The 13,853-nt window shown below is 40.2% G+C and overlaps 1 protein-coding gene and 1 long non-coding RNA gene across 3 annotated transcripts in view; both read left to right on the top strand.

The window, feature by feature from the left end:
- The window catches only part of nell2a (neural EGFL like 2a), a 59,155-nt gene extending 49,218 nt beyond the window's left edge, over positions 1–9,937 (top strand). Inside the window, exons 16-20 of the mRNA XM_056740419.1 lie at positions 2,430–2,570; positions 2,644–2,837; positions 5,149–5,325; positions 9,126–9,350; positions 9,455–9,937. Of these exons, the coding sequence (XP_056596397.1) occupies positions 2,430–2,570; positions 2,644–2,837; positions 5,149–5,325; positions 9,126–9,350; positions 9,455–9,496 (779 nt within the window). The 3' untranslated portion in view covers positions 9,497–9,937. The remainder of the gene's footprint in view (positions 1–2,429; positions 2,571–2,643; positions 2,838–5,148; positions 5,326–9,125; positions 9,351–9,454) is intronic.
- Positions 9,938–11,948: 2,011 nt separating this feature from the next.
- Positions 11,949–13,853, top strand: part of LOC130413860 (uncharacterized) — a 40,088-nt gene continuing 38,183 nt past the window's right edge. For both annotated transcript variants that reach the window (XR_008905549.1, XR_008905548.1), the window contains exons 1-2: positions 11,949–12,235; positions 12,542–12,612. This is a non-coding gene — a long non-coding RNA (uncharacterized LOC130413860). The remainder of the gene's footprint in view (positions 12,236–12,541; positions 12,613–13,853) is intronic.

Below are 13,853 nucleotides of genomic sequence, written 5' to 3'. Positions count from 1 at the left end.
TGGACATGACAGTGAATAAATGATGACAGAATCTTTTTGTTGGGTAAAGCGTGTGGAGAATGATGATGGATGATTTCTTTCTCTCTGTTTCTCTTTATGTCTCTCTCTGTCTCATCTGCTCTCTCCCATTGACAGTTTGGTTTTATGTGCAGTTTCTGTAAGTGAGATGTAAACATGAAATCAGTTTATGGATCGACAGATGTGATTCGGTGATCATCCCTCTCACCCAGCGTGTTTATATTTAGCAGGCTGACATCTTTTCTGATATAATAGCGTTCGACTCTTCAGAGACTAGCTCTTTTATTTATTTTCTTTTTATTGTTAAGCCGCAGATCGTCCAGACAGCGTCTCGGTTTCAAAGACTAAGCCGTCTGCAATGAACACAAGCCACTTAAAACAGAAGATTCTGTCATTTATGTTTTGCTCGTATCGGCGTGTGTGAGAGGAGAAAAGAAGCGTGTGCGAGTCAAAACTTTATATTTAGACTTCGTGAAAGTTCACGGCGCTTGATATTTGTGACCACAATGAAACGTCAAGTTAAAAAGTTCTTGAAAATAAAGTAATCTAGTGATAAATAAAGTGAGAAACATTTGAGTTCATATTGAGATCCTCAATCGTAGTTTTGATCGATTTCTGACTCGTTTTCTCACGAGAAATATCTGAGACGCAGACGAGACTTCAGAAAAGTTTCCTTTGCTCTCCATTTCATCCCAGCGGAGTCCAGCAGAAATATTAAAAAGTTTTTTTTCTTTCTGGAAATAACAAAATTTGATTTAAAGTCCTCAGGTCACCCCTCCATTTGAAGGTTCAGGGTCATGATATCGAGCTCATGCAGAATAATCATCAATCTGCTCTGTGAAAATGTAAAGAAGCCCCGTTAACCTGCTCATGGTCACATGACCGCAGTGAAGTGAAGCTGTGATTGGACGGAGATGAATCCATGTGTGAAGAGTCATTTCGATAATGATGGGCTATAATCAGGACCGAACCCAATTTCTGTGTTTAATCGCTGTGAAAATCTTCCCTGGGCGTCTTTCTTCACGACCCTCTGAGTAATAATAGCTTTAATGTCCCTTTCCACCCGCCACACTCTAATTTAATCTCATTTTCACTCATTATGTGTGATTTGTAAAACTCATTTGTTTGAAAATGGTAGTAGAGTTAGTAGCCGGTGTCTGTTTGATGGTGTGTGTGAGGTCATATTTCACCTGAAAATTTTGATATTTTTCTATATTAAAATTAAGAACATTTTTAGGACCGTGAAGATTTGTTGTATTTTGACATTATTTTCGATTAAAGAGATCATTGAAATACAATTAATTTGCTTAGTACATGAAAAGTTACTAAAAAGAGTAACACGTGTCTGTTCTATGTTTATTCAAGTGTGCTATTAACAGTGTTGAGTGTAACTAGTTACTTAGTAATTAGTTACTGTAATGGAACTACTTTTCCCTTGAAAAAGTAAAGTAAGGGATTACAAAAAAAATTCTGTAATTGAATTACTGTTAGGCTACGTCTGATGTTATAAATTGAAATATTTTGTGTAATATATTAGTGAGCAAGAGTGGAATTGAAATTAAATTCAAAGTATAAAACCGTTGCACATTGAGTCCGAAATTTGCGTCCGAAATTTCCACACGATAAAAATAAATACGACCTCCAGTTTTGTCACTTACATTTACACACTGCCTCCAAGATTTTCGTCCGTCACAAAAAAACTTGGAATGGGTTCGATTTTCTGTGTTTTACGCATCCGTAGCGAGCATTTTGAAAGGCATTTTGACAATTCAGAGACACCGTACAAACGAGCGCCAAATACAAAAAAAACGCACACGAACAATTTCGGACTATATGTGCAAAGACCTTTACTTTAAAATTTCATGTTTTAATGTATCATTCTCACATTTGTAATTCTTTGGTTAAGTTAATAACACTACTTTATGTAGTTTTATATTATTTATTTGAATGAATTAAAGAAGAGCCGTTTCATGTCTATCCTTGAATCACTGATCAAGTTTGATATAAGATATAGAAAATCATTAGTAATAAGTAATTCAATACTTTTTCCAACTAACTTGCCCAACCCTCCCTTTTAGTATGCGTATTATATTAAACTAAGAATACTCAAAGTACACTTTCAGTCAACTTCTTATGCACTTTTCGGAAAAAACACAATTGTCAAAGTTGTGTATTTGAAGTTTACCATCAAAGTATACTCAAAGGATAGTTGTGTACTAGTCACCAGTGTACTTGTAAGTATCCTTAAAATATTCTTAAGAAATGTGTGATTGTGTGTCTCACCGTCTGAACTCATCTGCCATCTTTAACCGACTTTCTTACCATGTGCACAATGCATTATGGGATAGTCCTCTCTGTTCAGTATGTGTGTGATGTATGTGGAGGCTCATGATGCGTTTGTGTATGTTTAGATATCGACGAGTGCTCTGAGGGTTTGGTGCAGTGCGAGGCACACGCCGCCTGCGTGAACTTACCTGGCTGGTATCACTGCGAATGCCGCGACGGTTACCATGACAACGAGGTCTTCACCGCCAACGGAGAGTCGTGTAAAGGTACGCTACGCACCCGCACACCGGAAACGGCGCACTCGTGTGTTTACCAACAATCTGCCGTCACTTTCTGCAGACATCAACGAGTGTCGCACGGGACGCAGCACATGCGCCAACGACACCGTGTGTTTTAACCTTGACGGAGGATACGACTGCCGCTGTCCCCACGGCCACAACTGCACCGGTGACTGTATCCACGACAACAAGGTCAAGCACAACGGACAGATCTGGGTGCTGGACAATGACAGATGCTCGGTCTGCTCGTGCCAGGTCAGTGAGAGTGATGCATTATGGGTGGATGTGACGGTCACGACGGATGATTGAGTGCGGGTCAGAGTAAACATCCTCGATGTCATCAAGGGAGCAATGTCCAAACACCGGCGGATGTGTGTTTACTGTACGACGCATCAGCCGATCATAAATCACAGGAGTTTAATGCTATAGCAAGGTCACGAGACAACACGAATCACACGCTCTGTTGACTTAAAGAACTTCATATCATACGTCTGAAATATTCGATTAGTTGTAATTGTTTTAGCCGTAATAGTTTATGAGTTTACACTTTTCTCTGGGTTGTGATTCAGCTCAAGGATGGAAGGTGTTTGTGATGCTTTAATGCGCAGCGCTGTCGAGTCACATTTCTCATTACAGCGATTGACCCCCATCAATTTGGCCGGTCACATTGGGTAATTACGTCTTTAATTGAAATGTTTTCTTGCATCTGTAGGAAGCAGCGAGGAAGATGAGCTTTAGATATTAAATAATCAATCTAGCAATTATCCAGCTCATGGTGAAGGACAGATCGAGGAATCTTAATCGAGCGTCACCGTCTAATTGATGTGGAAGAGCGAGAGCTGTCAATCATTATTAGAAACTCAAAGCTTGAGTGAAGCCAGTGCTAAACACAATGTGTGTGAGAGTGTGTGTGCATGCGTGTGTAAGAGAGTTTGTGTGTGTCTGTGTAAGAGAGTTTGTGAGTGTGTAAGAGACTACGTGTGTGTGTGTGTGTGTGTGTATGTCTGTAAGAGACTACGTGTGTATGTGTGTAAGAGAGTTTGTGTGTGTGTGCGTATGTGTGTATGAGAGTTTGTGTGTGCGTATGTGTGTAAGAGAGTTTGTGTGTGTCTGTGTAAGAGAGTTTGTGAGTGTGTAAGAGACTACGTGTGTGTGTGTGTGTGTATGTCTGTGTGAGACTACGTGTGTGTGTGTGTGTATGTGTGTAAGAGAGTTTGTGTGTGTGTGTGCGTATGTGTGTATGAGAGTGTGTTTGTGCGTATGTGTGCAAGAGAGTTTGTGTGTGCGTATGTGTGTAAGAGAGTTTGTGTGTGCGTATGTGTGCAAGAGAGTTTGTGTGTGCGTATGTGTGCAAGAGAGTTTGTGTGTGCGTATGTGTGTATGAGAGTTTGTGTGTGCGTATGTGTGCAAGAGAGTTTGTGTGTGCGTATGTGTGTAAGAGAGTTTGTGTGTGCGTATGTGTGTAAGAAAGTTTGTGTGTGTGTGTGTCAAATTGCGTGTGTTAGAGAGAGTGTGTGCGTCCGTGCGTATGTAAGTGAGTTTGTGTAAGATTGTGTTTGTTAGAGAGAGTGTGTGTGTAAGAGAGAGTGTGTGCGTGCGTGCGTGCGTAAGTTTGTTTGTGTTTGTGTGCGTGTGTGTGTCAGATTGTGTGTGTTAGAGAGAGTGTGTGCGTCCGTGCGTATGTAAGTGAGTTTGTGTAAGATTGTGTTTGTTAGAGAGAGTGTGTGTGTAAGAGAGAGTGTGTGCGTGCGTGCGTGCGTAAGTTTGTTTGTGTTTGTGTGCGTGTGTGTGTCAGATTGCGTGTATTAGAGAGAGAGTGTGTGTGCGTGTGTAAGAGAGTTTGTGTGCGTGTATGTGTGTAAGAGAGTTTGTGTGTGCGTATGTGTGTATGAGAGTTTGTGTGTGCGTATGTGTGTAATAGAGTTTGTGTGTGCAAGACATTATGCACATGCGTGTGTATGAGAGTGTGTGTGTGTGCCTGCGTGTATGTATAAGTGTAAGAGAGCTTGTGTGTGTAAGAGTGTGTGTGTGTTTGTGTGTTTGTGAGAGTATGTGTGCCTGTGTGTGTTTGTTTGTCAGAGAGTCTGTGTAAGAGTTTGTGTGTGCGTGCGCCTCTGTGTGTGTGTCAGAGAGTGTGTGTGTGTGTTAGAGAGTTTTTGTGTGTGTGTGTCAAATTGCGTGTGTTAGAGAGAGCGTGTGTGTCCGTGCGTATGTAAGTGAGTTTGTGTCAGATTGTGTGTGTTAGAGAGAGTGTGTGTGTGTTAGAGAGAGTGTGTGCGTGCGTGCATGTGTAAGTTTCTTTGTGTTTGTGTGCGTGTGTGTGTCATATTGCGTGTGTTATAGAGAGAGTGTGTGTGCGTGTGTAAGAGAGTTTGTGTGTGTCAAATAGTGTGTGTGTTAGAGTGTGTGTGCGTGCGTGTGTGCTTGTGGAAGAGAGTTTGTGTGAGTGTGTTCGTGTGTTTGCGTTTTTTGAACACAAACTAAAAGTGTTACAGGTCAAAGTCATATTGTGTTCTTCATAGCACGACCCATGTAAACACGTGTGTGTTATGTGTGTGTCTTGCAGTCGGGTCGGGTCATGTGCAGACGGATGGTGTGCGATTGTGACAACCCCACGCTGGACCTGTTCTGCTGTCCGGAGTGCGACCCTCGACTCACATCTCAATGTCTTCATCAGAACGGTCTGTTGACGTACTCCAGCGGTGACACCTGGATCGACAACTGCCAGCGCTGCCAATGTCTGGTGAGACCTTCACCTTTAGCTTTCATTGGGCCGGTGTTTTACATTTAGTCATTGAGCAGACGCTTTAATCCAAAGCCACTTACAGATGAGGTCAACAATAGAATCAATTAGAACGACATAAGAACAACAAAAGGCATAAGTGCAGTAAAAACTGATCTCACATAACCTGCCACAGGGTACAAAGTAAAGTTTTGTTTTTACCTTGAAGCTGCAATTTTTTCACATTTTGATTAGAAATAAACAAAAAACGTTTTTTGAGCAAATCAGGTCAGATTGTGCAGGAAATCTCAGTTTGACGTCATTTGACTTTAACCTACATACTCGTTGTATGTAGTGCGCATATCTCCAGTCAAATACTCCCTAATGAGTGTACACACACACACACTCGTCAGCTGTTCCAGCCTCCATCCATATGCTCGTCTAATCCTAATGTTATCTTTGCATTCACGAGGGGATATTTTTGAATGAAACAAGCGTGTTGTGACCCTCTCCCGATTGGCTCGTTTCCCACGGACCGTCTCTGTGGCGAGCGGGAAGCGGGAAGGGCCCCCACAGCCCTCATTAACATATGCTCTGGAACATCCATAATGCTTTTATTCTCCATGCGCAGCCGGCCGGCGGAGACGTCAATAAAAAAAGATGGGAAGTTTATTACTCCACGCACGGGCGGAGGACGAATGAAATGAATCGAGCGGATGGAGGGAAGGAGAGAATCAGAAAAATGAGAATTACTTAAAGTAATAGAAAGAAAGAAAGAAAGAAAGAGGAGAGAGTGCTGAAGAGAGTGAGAGAGAGAGAGAGAGAGAGACAGAGAGAGAGAGAGAGAGAGAGAGAGAGAGAGAGAGAGCAATTCCCAGTGCAGTCTCAGCAGTCTGTATTGTGTGTGATTGTGTGCAGATTGATCATTCAGAGTCTATAAATTATCTTCTATACAAACTGACTCTTTATAAATTGTGCTTTATTCCCACACGTCCGTATGCGTGCCGCCGTTAGAGTTGCTTTATATTCAAAGAGGTTTGTGTTTATGAATCACAGCAGCAGCTGAAACAAATGTTTAACATCTGACTGTTTGCTCCAGAGATCCTTCACTGGACATTAGAGACGCTGGAGAGGTTTGAGATGATCTAGTGAGGGTTCCCCTAATGCTCTAATAATGAGTTATTTCCCAGGTGGATGTCAGTCGTGAAATTAAATGTGATGAGCGGTGTTGAGTGTTACTAGTTACTTAGTAATTAGTTACTGTAATTGAATTACTTTTCCCTTAAAAATGTAAAGTAAGGACATGAAAAAAAGAAGCTGGCAGAGAGCGTATTTGCAATAACTAATCACATATTACTAATTAATACTAATTTCTCAACAGAAATGCAATCAGAAGAATTTTATTCTTTCGAGCTTGATCCTGCTTGACCAATCACCTCCCTCGCGTGTTGTTATGGAAACGACACACTACTCACTTGTCATTGGTTAGGTGGGAAAAGTAGCTTGTAATTAAACGAAATACTGTGTTATGTATGGAATAGTGGAATAGACGTTAAAATTCTTACTTTAAAATACATGAATTCATGTATCTTTCTCACATTTGTAATATTTTAGTCTGTTAATGAGAGTACTTTATGTAGTTTTATATTATTAATTTGAATGAATTAAGAGTCGTTTCGTGTCTATCCTTGAATCACTGAATTAATCAAGGTTGTAAATGATATAGAAAGTCATTAGTAATAAGTCAGTAAATACTTTTTGGAGAGAGTCATTTGTACAGTAATATAATGACACTATTGAATATGTCATTAGTAACTAGTAATTCTTTACTTTTTCAAAGTAACTTACCCAACACTGGTGATGAGGAACAATGAAGCAACCCAGAGGATTGTTGCTTTTTCATAGCTCAAGAGATTTGATGGAGTTCTCATTTAAGTTTCAACTTAGTCTCAAATGTTTCTCTTAAAATAACTCATGAAAAGTATGGAGGATTATAGGGATCTTATATTGAGATCTTCTCTAATATTGACATTTGATTGCAAACGAGACAAATCTGTGATCAGTTTGACACATTGTTGACATCTCTTCTCAGACTCTAATGAGTAATGACATACACATCTGTGAAATATCTGAGACGCAGATGAGACAAAGAGAAAATGTACATTTGCTCTCTTTCCTCTCCTATGGGAAACTGCCGTATGAAGCGTTTATCATGGTAATACACTACACAGTGTACTCGTATTCCATTGAATCGTCTTCTGCATCTCATTCCGCTCTAAACGCCAAGAAATATTCAGCCGAGAAAATCCACAGCATTGACATTCAGCGCGCGAGAGCCGCGAGTCCTGCAGAAACGGGAAGCTTTGGATAATTGTAGGAAAATCACATTCAGCCAAGCTGATAAGCAAACCGGCGCGAGCAGAGCGAATCAAAACAGGCCGTGCGTCTGAATGCTGGCATTCATGCCGCTCACAGATTCAGGGTTCGAGGGAAAGACATCTCGGGTTCATTTCTGCACGTTACCCTGGTGATAGTGCTAACCCCGTTAAAATGAGTCCAGCTCAGCCAAATCTCTGCTAAGCCGGATCTCGAAATTATGACCTGCACTGAGGGATGGCTTGTGGGTGTCCAGAGAAATCCTCCTCGCTCGGGCACGTTATATGTAATAAAATGGGGATGTGGATATTTGTAATGTCTTGCTCGTAACGCTTTGTTCGCCGCATGAATATTTGTGCGGTTTAAATGTCAACTCGGTTGTTTTTCTACTGGCTGTGTCTGCAGTTATTCCCCTGGAAGTTTGTTGCATTAAAATGCGGAGAAGTGCAGGACAGCAGTGCAGCAATTATTGCTCATCGCTGCGGTTATAAGACTCATGCTCACCAATACATCCATCACCAAAAATACTGTAGTAAACCTTCATATTTACTGTAGTATTTTACATTGTTAATGTATGCTAATGTATTTGGATCCAATATGACAAACATTTTGTAGTCAACTATAGTAATCTAGAAGTAAATTATTGTATAGTTTAGTAATTCCTATAATTGTTCTTTTTTTGTTACTCTGGTTTTTATTAACTTAACTGACTATGGCCTTGTTAATATGTAACTGCAAACACCTTATGTCTTTTATCTTTGCGAACGAATATTAAATTACATTTCATTTTAAATTTCAGTTTTATCACACGTTTAAGAAATAACCTGATGGTACAAACTTTGAACAATATGAAAAATCAGTATAATCTAATTACATTAGCACAGGAACTCCTGACATTTAAACCCAATTTACTTTTATAATGAAAAGCTCTGACAAGGCAAACTTCAGGATGTGTTACAGCACTGAATCACCTGTAGATGGATCATAACTGTGACACGTGAAACGAGAAACACAACTTGCTGTTTTCCGGACCTGACTGCTGGAAACGATGACGAAATCACGGGATATTAGCTTACGTGCTTAACGTGACGTCAAAGCTTGGAATGAAAACTTACTTTCATATTTACAGACGTCTCCGAGACGTATTGCAGATGAGCAAACTATGAATGCAGATGTTTTCCAGATGTAAAATAGGCGTCTGCCAGATGTAGTGTGCTATCAGGGGATGAGCCACACAATATAAATATAGTAGAGTAAGGTTTAAAAATGTGGTAGTATCTAGAAATTTTTGTAGTTTACTACATGAAATATTTCAGCATGCAACAGTTTTTTTTTCATGTTGGTTTAGACTCCCTATGCCATGTTTGGTTTAACTGTGATCAGGGCTATTTGTGTCTGTTTTTCTCACTTGTGGCTCACGCTGATATGTTCTCTCCGTTGTTCAGCAGGGGGAAGTGGACTGCTGGCCTCTGTCCTGCCCACCGGCCGACTGCGACTTCACGCTGGTGCCCGAGGGCGAATGCTGCCCGCGCTGCATCTCGGACCCGTGCCAGGCACACGCCGACCGCAATGACATCACCAAGACCTGCGAGGATGAACACGGGATCACGCGGTTCAGCGGATCCTCCTGGGTCAAACACGGCACCGAGTGCACGCTGTGCCAATGCAAGGTAATCAAAAACACACACATGTACAGATAAACAAACACAATTCAACACATTTCCTTTGTGGGATGTAATCTCTCTCTCTCTCTCTCTCTCTCTCTGTGTTTTAGAACGGACACGTCTGTTGCTCAGTGGATCCCATGTGTCTTTAGTCGTCCGGCTCGACGCTAACAGCACCTGTACAGTCTCACAAGACCACCCCCCCACAACCTTCCTGAATTTATGCCAAATATGAAATGTGTATAATATCAGACATTGATCGCATCTGAAGAGGCCATTTCTGCACAAACACAGACTTTCGGTTCACCTGAAACACCATAAATAAAATAAACACGCTGTACATGCCGGCATGACCACATTGGATGTTTAAAACACATTTTTATCTCTTTGAGCACTGAAACGGACGTAGAAATTTTAGATAGCGAGTAAATCTTGTCGTGTTTCTCTTTTGCCTGGTTACGGAAGTCGATGCTGTTTCGTGTTTCCACAGCACATTTTTTCGTTCGATTAGCTCTCTGTCTTTTTGTCTAGATTTTGAATTATCATACTGCTTGTTCTTGTCTCATGGTGAATAAAATATCTCCATTTCCATTTATGGACGTCGGTGACCTTCATTTCCCTGCGGTTTTGCTTTTCTGGATGTGTCTCTCGGCTAATGACCGTCTTCTCAGGTGATCAGCGACTCCGCTAATGAAAAGGCTTTCTTGTGACCTTCTCTGGTACCTGCAACATCATTAACGCTGCGCTTTCAAGTAACTTAAATATCCCAGCGTTCTCATTAACGATGTACGGCACACGTAGCGTCACGTCTCGCTTGAGTTTGACCCTTCTGAAAACTCATCACGCCCGTCAGCTGGAAAAGTATTTCCGAGATGCGCTGAATCCGAATTCTTCCTCTTCTTGTGTGTTTTGAATACTGCATGAATATTCAGCGGGAGCGAGTAAAGGCACTGGCAGTTGCTGGGCCTCATGCATATTCAGCAGGAGCGTGTAACGGCGCGGTCGCATTGAGGTCGCACAGGAAACAAGATTGTGTTTGTTTGGTTGGGGTCACCGTGTTAAAGTGTGTTTCTGAGGACAAAACGCTGCTTAACTTTTATTATAAAATATACCCAAAGGCCAAAAGTGTGATCGCAACATATTTAGCAGCGTTTGCCGCTGTTACTGTTACTATTTCTCCCAAAATTTGTTGCTTTTGAATATTATTATTGAAAAGATGGGAGTTGTCAGATTTTTGAGAAATTGAGAAATATATCCCGATATAAGATCTGGAATTCGTTTGATTTGAAAAAACATCTGATAAACGTCTTAGAACAGACAGTTTTACACACATTCTAAATCATAAACGTCTTAAAGACATCTTCTAGATGTCCATATGACTAGGGATGCACCACATTTTGTCCGATATCTGATAATTCTTTAACATTGGAAGCCGATAACCGATACATTGGACGATATACAGTATCTAAATATTAATATAAAATTCCCTAGGACTGAAACCAAAAGGCGAAAAGTGGACAACTGCTTTCATTAAAGAACATTGACTTTCTTTATTCAATTCTGCTTATTTCCCTTGAAAGTCATGTACCAAGCCTACTTTACACTAGTTTACGATTCTTTAATCTTCAAACTCCTCTGGCATATTTAATTAACAAATTCTAGATGTTTTCAATAGCCACACGTCTAACAGGTCTCCTGACAGAAAGCATTCAGACAGCAGTCTGTTTCAAACAAAATGCTTTTATTTCTATAATTTAAACAATCATAAATATTGTATCTACATACTGTACCTACATCAGCAATGTTTTGCTAATAGCAGTAAGTGAATGATCACGACACAAAGACAGTACTTGCAGATGAAGTAGTTTAACCAGAGGAAATTATTTATCTGCTTTAATATAGCGGCAAACATTTTATTATCTGCCTTCACCGATAACATTAAAAATTACAATTTATCGGCCGATCCCGATATGGCCGATAATTTATCATGCTTCAATATATGACATCTGGCAGGAGACGTCTCAGAGATGTATAAAAAAGAGACATATATCAATGCAAAAATGTAGACATCAAATAGATGTCTCTCAGATGTATGTGTGTTATTAGTTGAAAAGAGTAAAGGTTTGTTGAGAAGATCAATAAAGCTTTACATTTATTTGACATTCATTGTGTTTTCTAACAACAATATGTGTTTAAGTGGATATTACTGAATGAAAATATGAACCATCTACTTGGCTGTAAAAATCTATTGATCTAAAGGGGAATGAGTGGTTACTTTTTCATGATTATCAATTTTATGTTATATCTAATTATCTTATTTAAGGTGTTATTTCATTTACTATGTATGTTTATTAAAGTTTATTTCAGTTGCGCGTCCCGCCGGTCCATCACTCATGTTTTAGTGTTAGATAAACATTTCTCCACACTGGATTATGTTCATGTGGTTCTTTTCACAAAGACATTTTTTGGCAGCGGTGTTTTCCCCTTCAGCCGGATCTGCTGATAGGGTCGATCGTGCTCAGGATTCGGGAAACGGTCCAAACTCGCCCTCCTCACCTGCTGCGCTCCATCAAGAACGCGCGCGCGCGCGCTCGAGCTTAACTCAAGGTTAAACGCACAGCAGCAGCCGAGAAAAGAAGCAGGTTTAACATTTTCCCTCTTAAACGATTAACTCTCAAACTATCAAGACGTTTATAAGCAGTTTGGTTTTAATATGAAATGAAAAGAAAGAAAGAAAGCGAAGAAACGGGCATACTGAGGGGATTTTTTTATTTTGACATTCTGCGCATGCGTTGTAGATATTTGTATGTACGTCGCGAGCTGCTCCGCTGCTGTGGTCGACGGAAAACTCACAATCACTCTTTTATTACATCCAGATAAACTCTCAGAAGGTATTTCTATCATGTTCTCACTTGTTTGCTAGCATGAGTAAATGCTTCTTACGTCCGTAATATCATTTATTGTCGTCTTTAATTAATTTATCTGCTTTTTGAAAGTTACTGTTGTTTTACTCAACTTACATTTCTTGACCAGGATTTGTTTGCCTTTAGCTAACAGTAGGCTAATACTTGCTTCTTTACAGTTACTTTACTAACAACGTTTATTTTACTTTGGTTTGACCTGCAGAAATGAAATTTGTTAGTTTTCTAAATTTGATTTACCACACGACATTCAAACATGTTTGCTTTCTTTAATAGGTGGATATAAAGTGTAAATGCTGTAAGAGATGGAGAGCAGACAGGTGAAGACAGACAGATAATGATGACAGGTAAGAAATGAGGAAGAATGACGTGGACATTTTCTGGCCTTCTGACAACTTAAACTCACACTTTACCCACAATTCAGTCGGTTGCCAGATATTTAAATCGTTTGTATATCAGGCTTGTTGGTTATTACTTTCATTATTTTCATGCTCTAATTATCAAATTTTTTGACTGAATATAATATAAAAGTTTGGAACTACATATGAGATGTGATATAGTGGTTCTGGTTGATAAAGTTAATAAAATGAAAATTGTAAAAAGCGCTATATAAATAAAGTTGAGTTGAGTTAAAGACGCATCACAATAGTCTCTTGCTTTACATGATCCTCAAGGCTAATCCTAGAAGAGTTTGAGTAAAATGATTTTTATTATTTCAAATGGTTTACATTGAATTGGCACCATTAATCCAAGACGAAAATATGATGCGTAAATAAATATAAACAAGAGAGCGTTACACACCATTCTTCTGGGAAGCGTTCCAGTATGAATGTCACAAAGCAAACCTCAAAGACGTTATAAGAGGGATACAGGTCTGTCCTCAGTGTTCAGGACAGATTTGGCACAGGTGCCATATGTGCACGGTATGTTCCCGTACCCTCTAGCTGGATCCCAACGCGCGCAGGCCAGTTTCCAGCTGCTTCCTAAATGACCAATTTACTATCAGAGAGCCAAACCCAGTGTGACAGATGCCACGACCTGCAGGGGCTGATATTACTCTTTCTGCCGACTGTTAATGACTGGCCTTGATTTCCATCACGTTCCATCATTTCCATCCTCTACCATCACCTGCGCTTGAGACCAAACTATCACGATGACATCATTTGAGTGACAGATGTAAAACCCACCCACATTTTATTCAACTCATTTAACAAGTCAAGAATTGTTTCAGGGGATTGTAAATAATAAAGTTTGTGCGACGGAGGCTTAAAGTCAATTTCACATGTGGATTTTGGTCAAGCGATGTACGCGTGTCAACCTCTCAGACCAAACTTTCTTCAATTTCCTTGTAATAAAGTGTAAATGTCTGATATCTTATCAGTTCCTGCAGTGTGTGCTTAAGTTATCTTCCGTCTGCAGCTGTCCTCCTGGAAGAACAATGTGGTCACGCTTTATTTATTTATTTCTCGTCGTGAATCTCGGATCGTTGTCGTACGACTGCGAGCCGCTCATTAACACGCTACAAGGACGTTGTGATATTGTCCCGACTTTCCCCGCAGCGCGGTTGATAATAACGGACAATTTTCCG

Source organism: Triplophysa dalaica, chromosome 24 (genome assembly GCF_015846415.1).
Source record: "Triplophysa dalaica isolate WHDGS20190420 chromosome 24, ASM1584641v1, whole genome shotgun sequence".
In the NCBI taxonomy this organism is placed as follows: Eukaryota; Metazoa; Chordata; class Actinopteri; order Cypriniformes; family Nemacheilidae; genus Triplophysa; species Triplophysa dalaica.
This window is presented reverse-complemented; position numbering and strand designations above follow the sequence as displayed.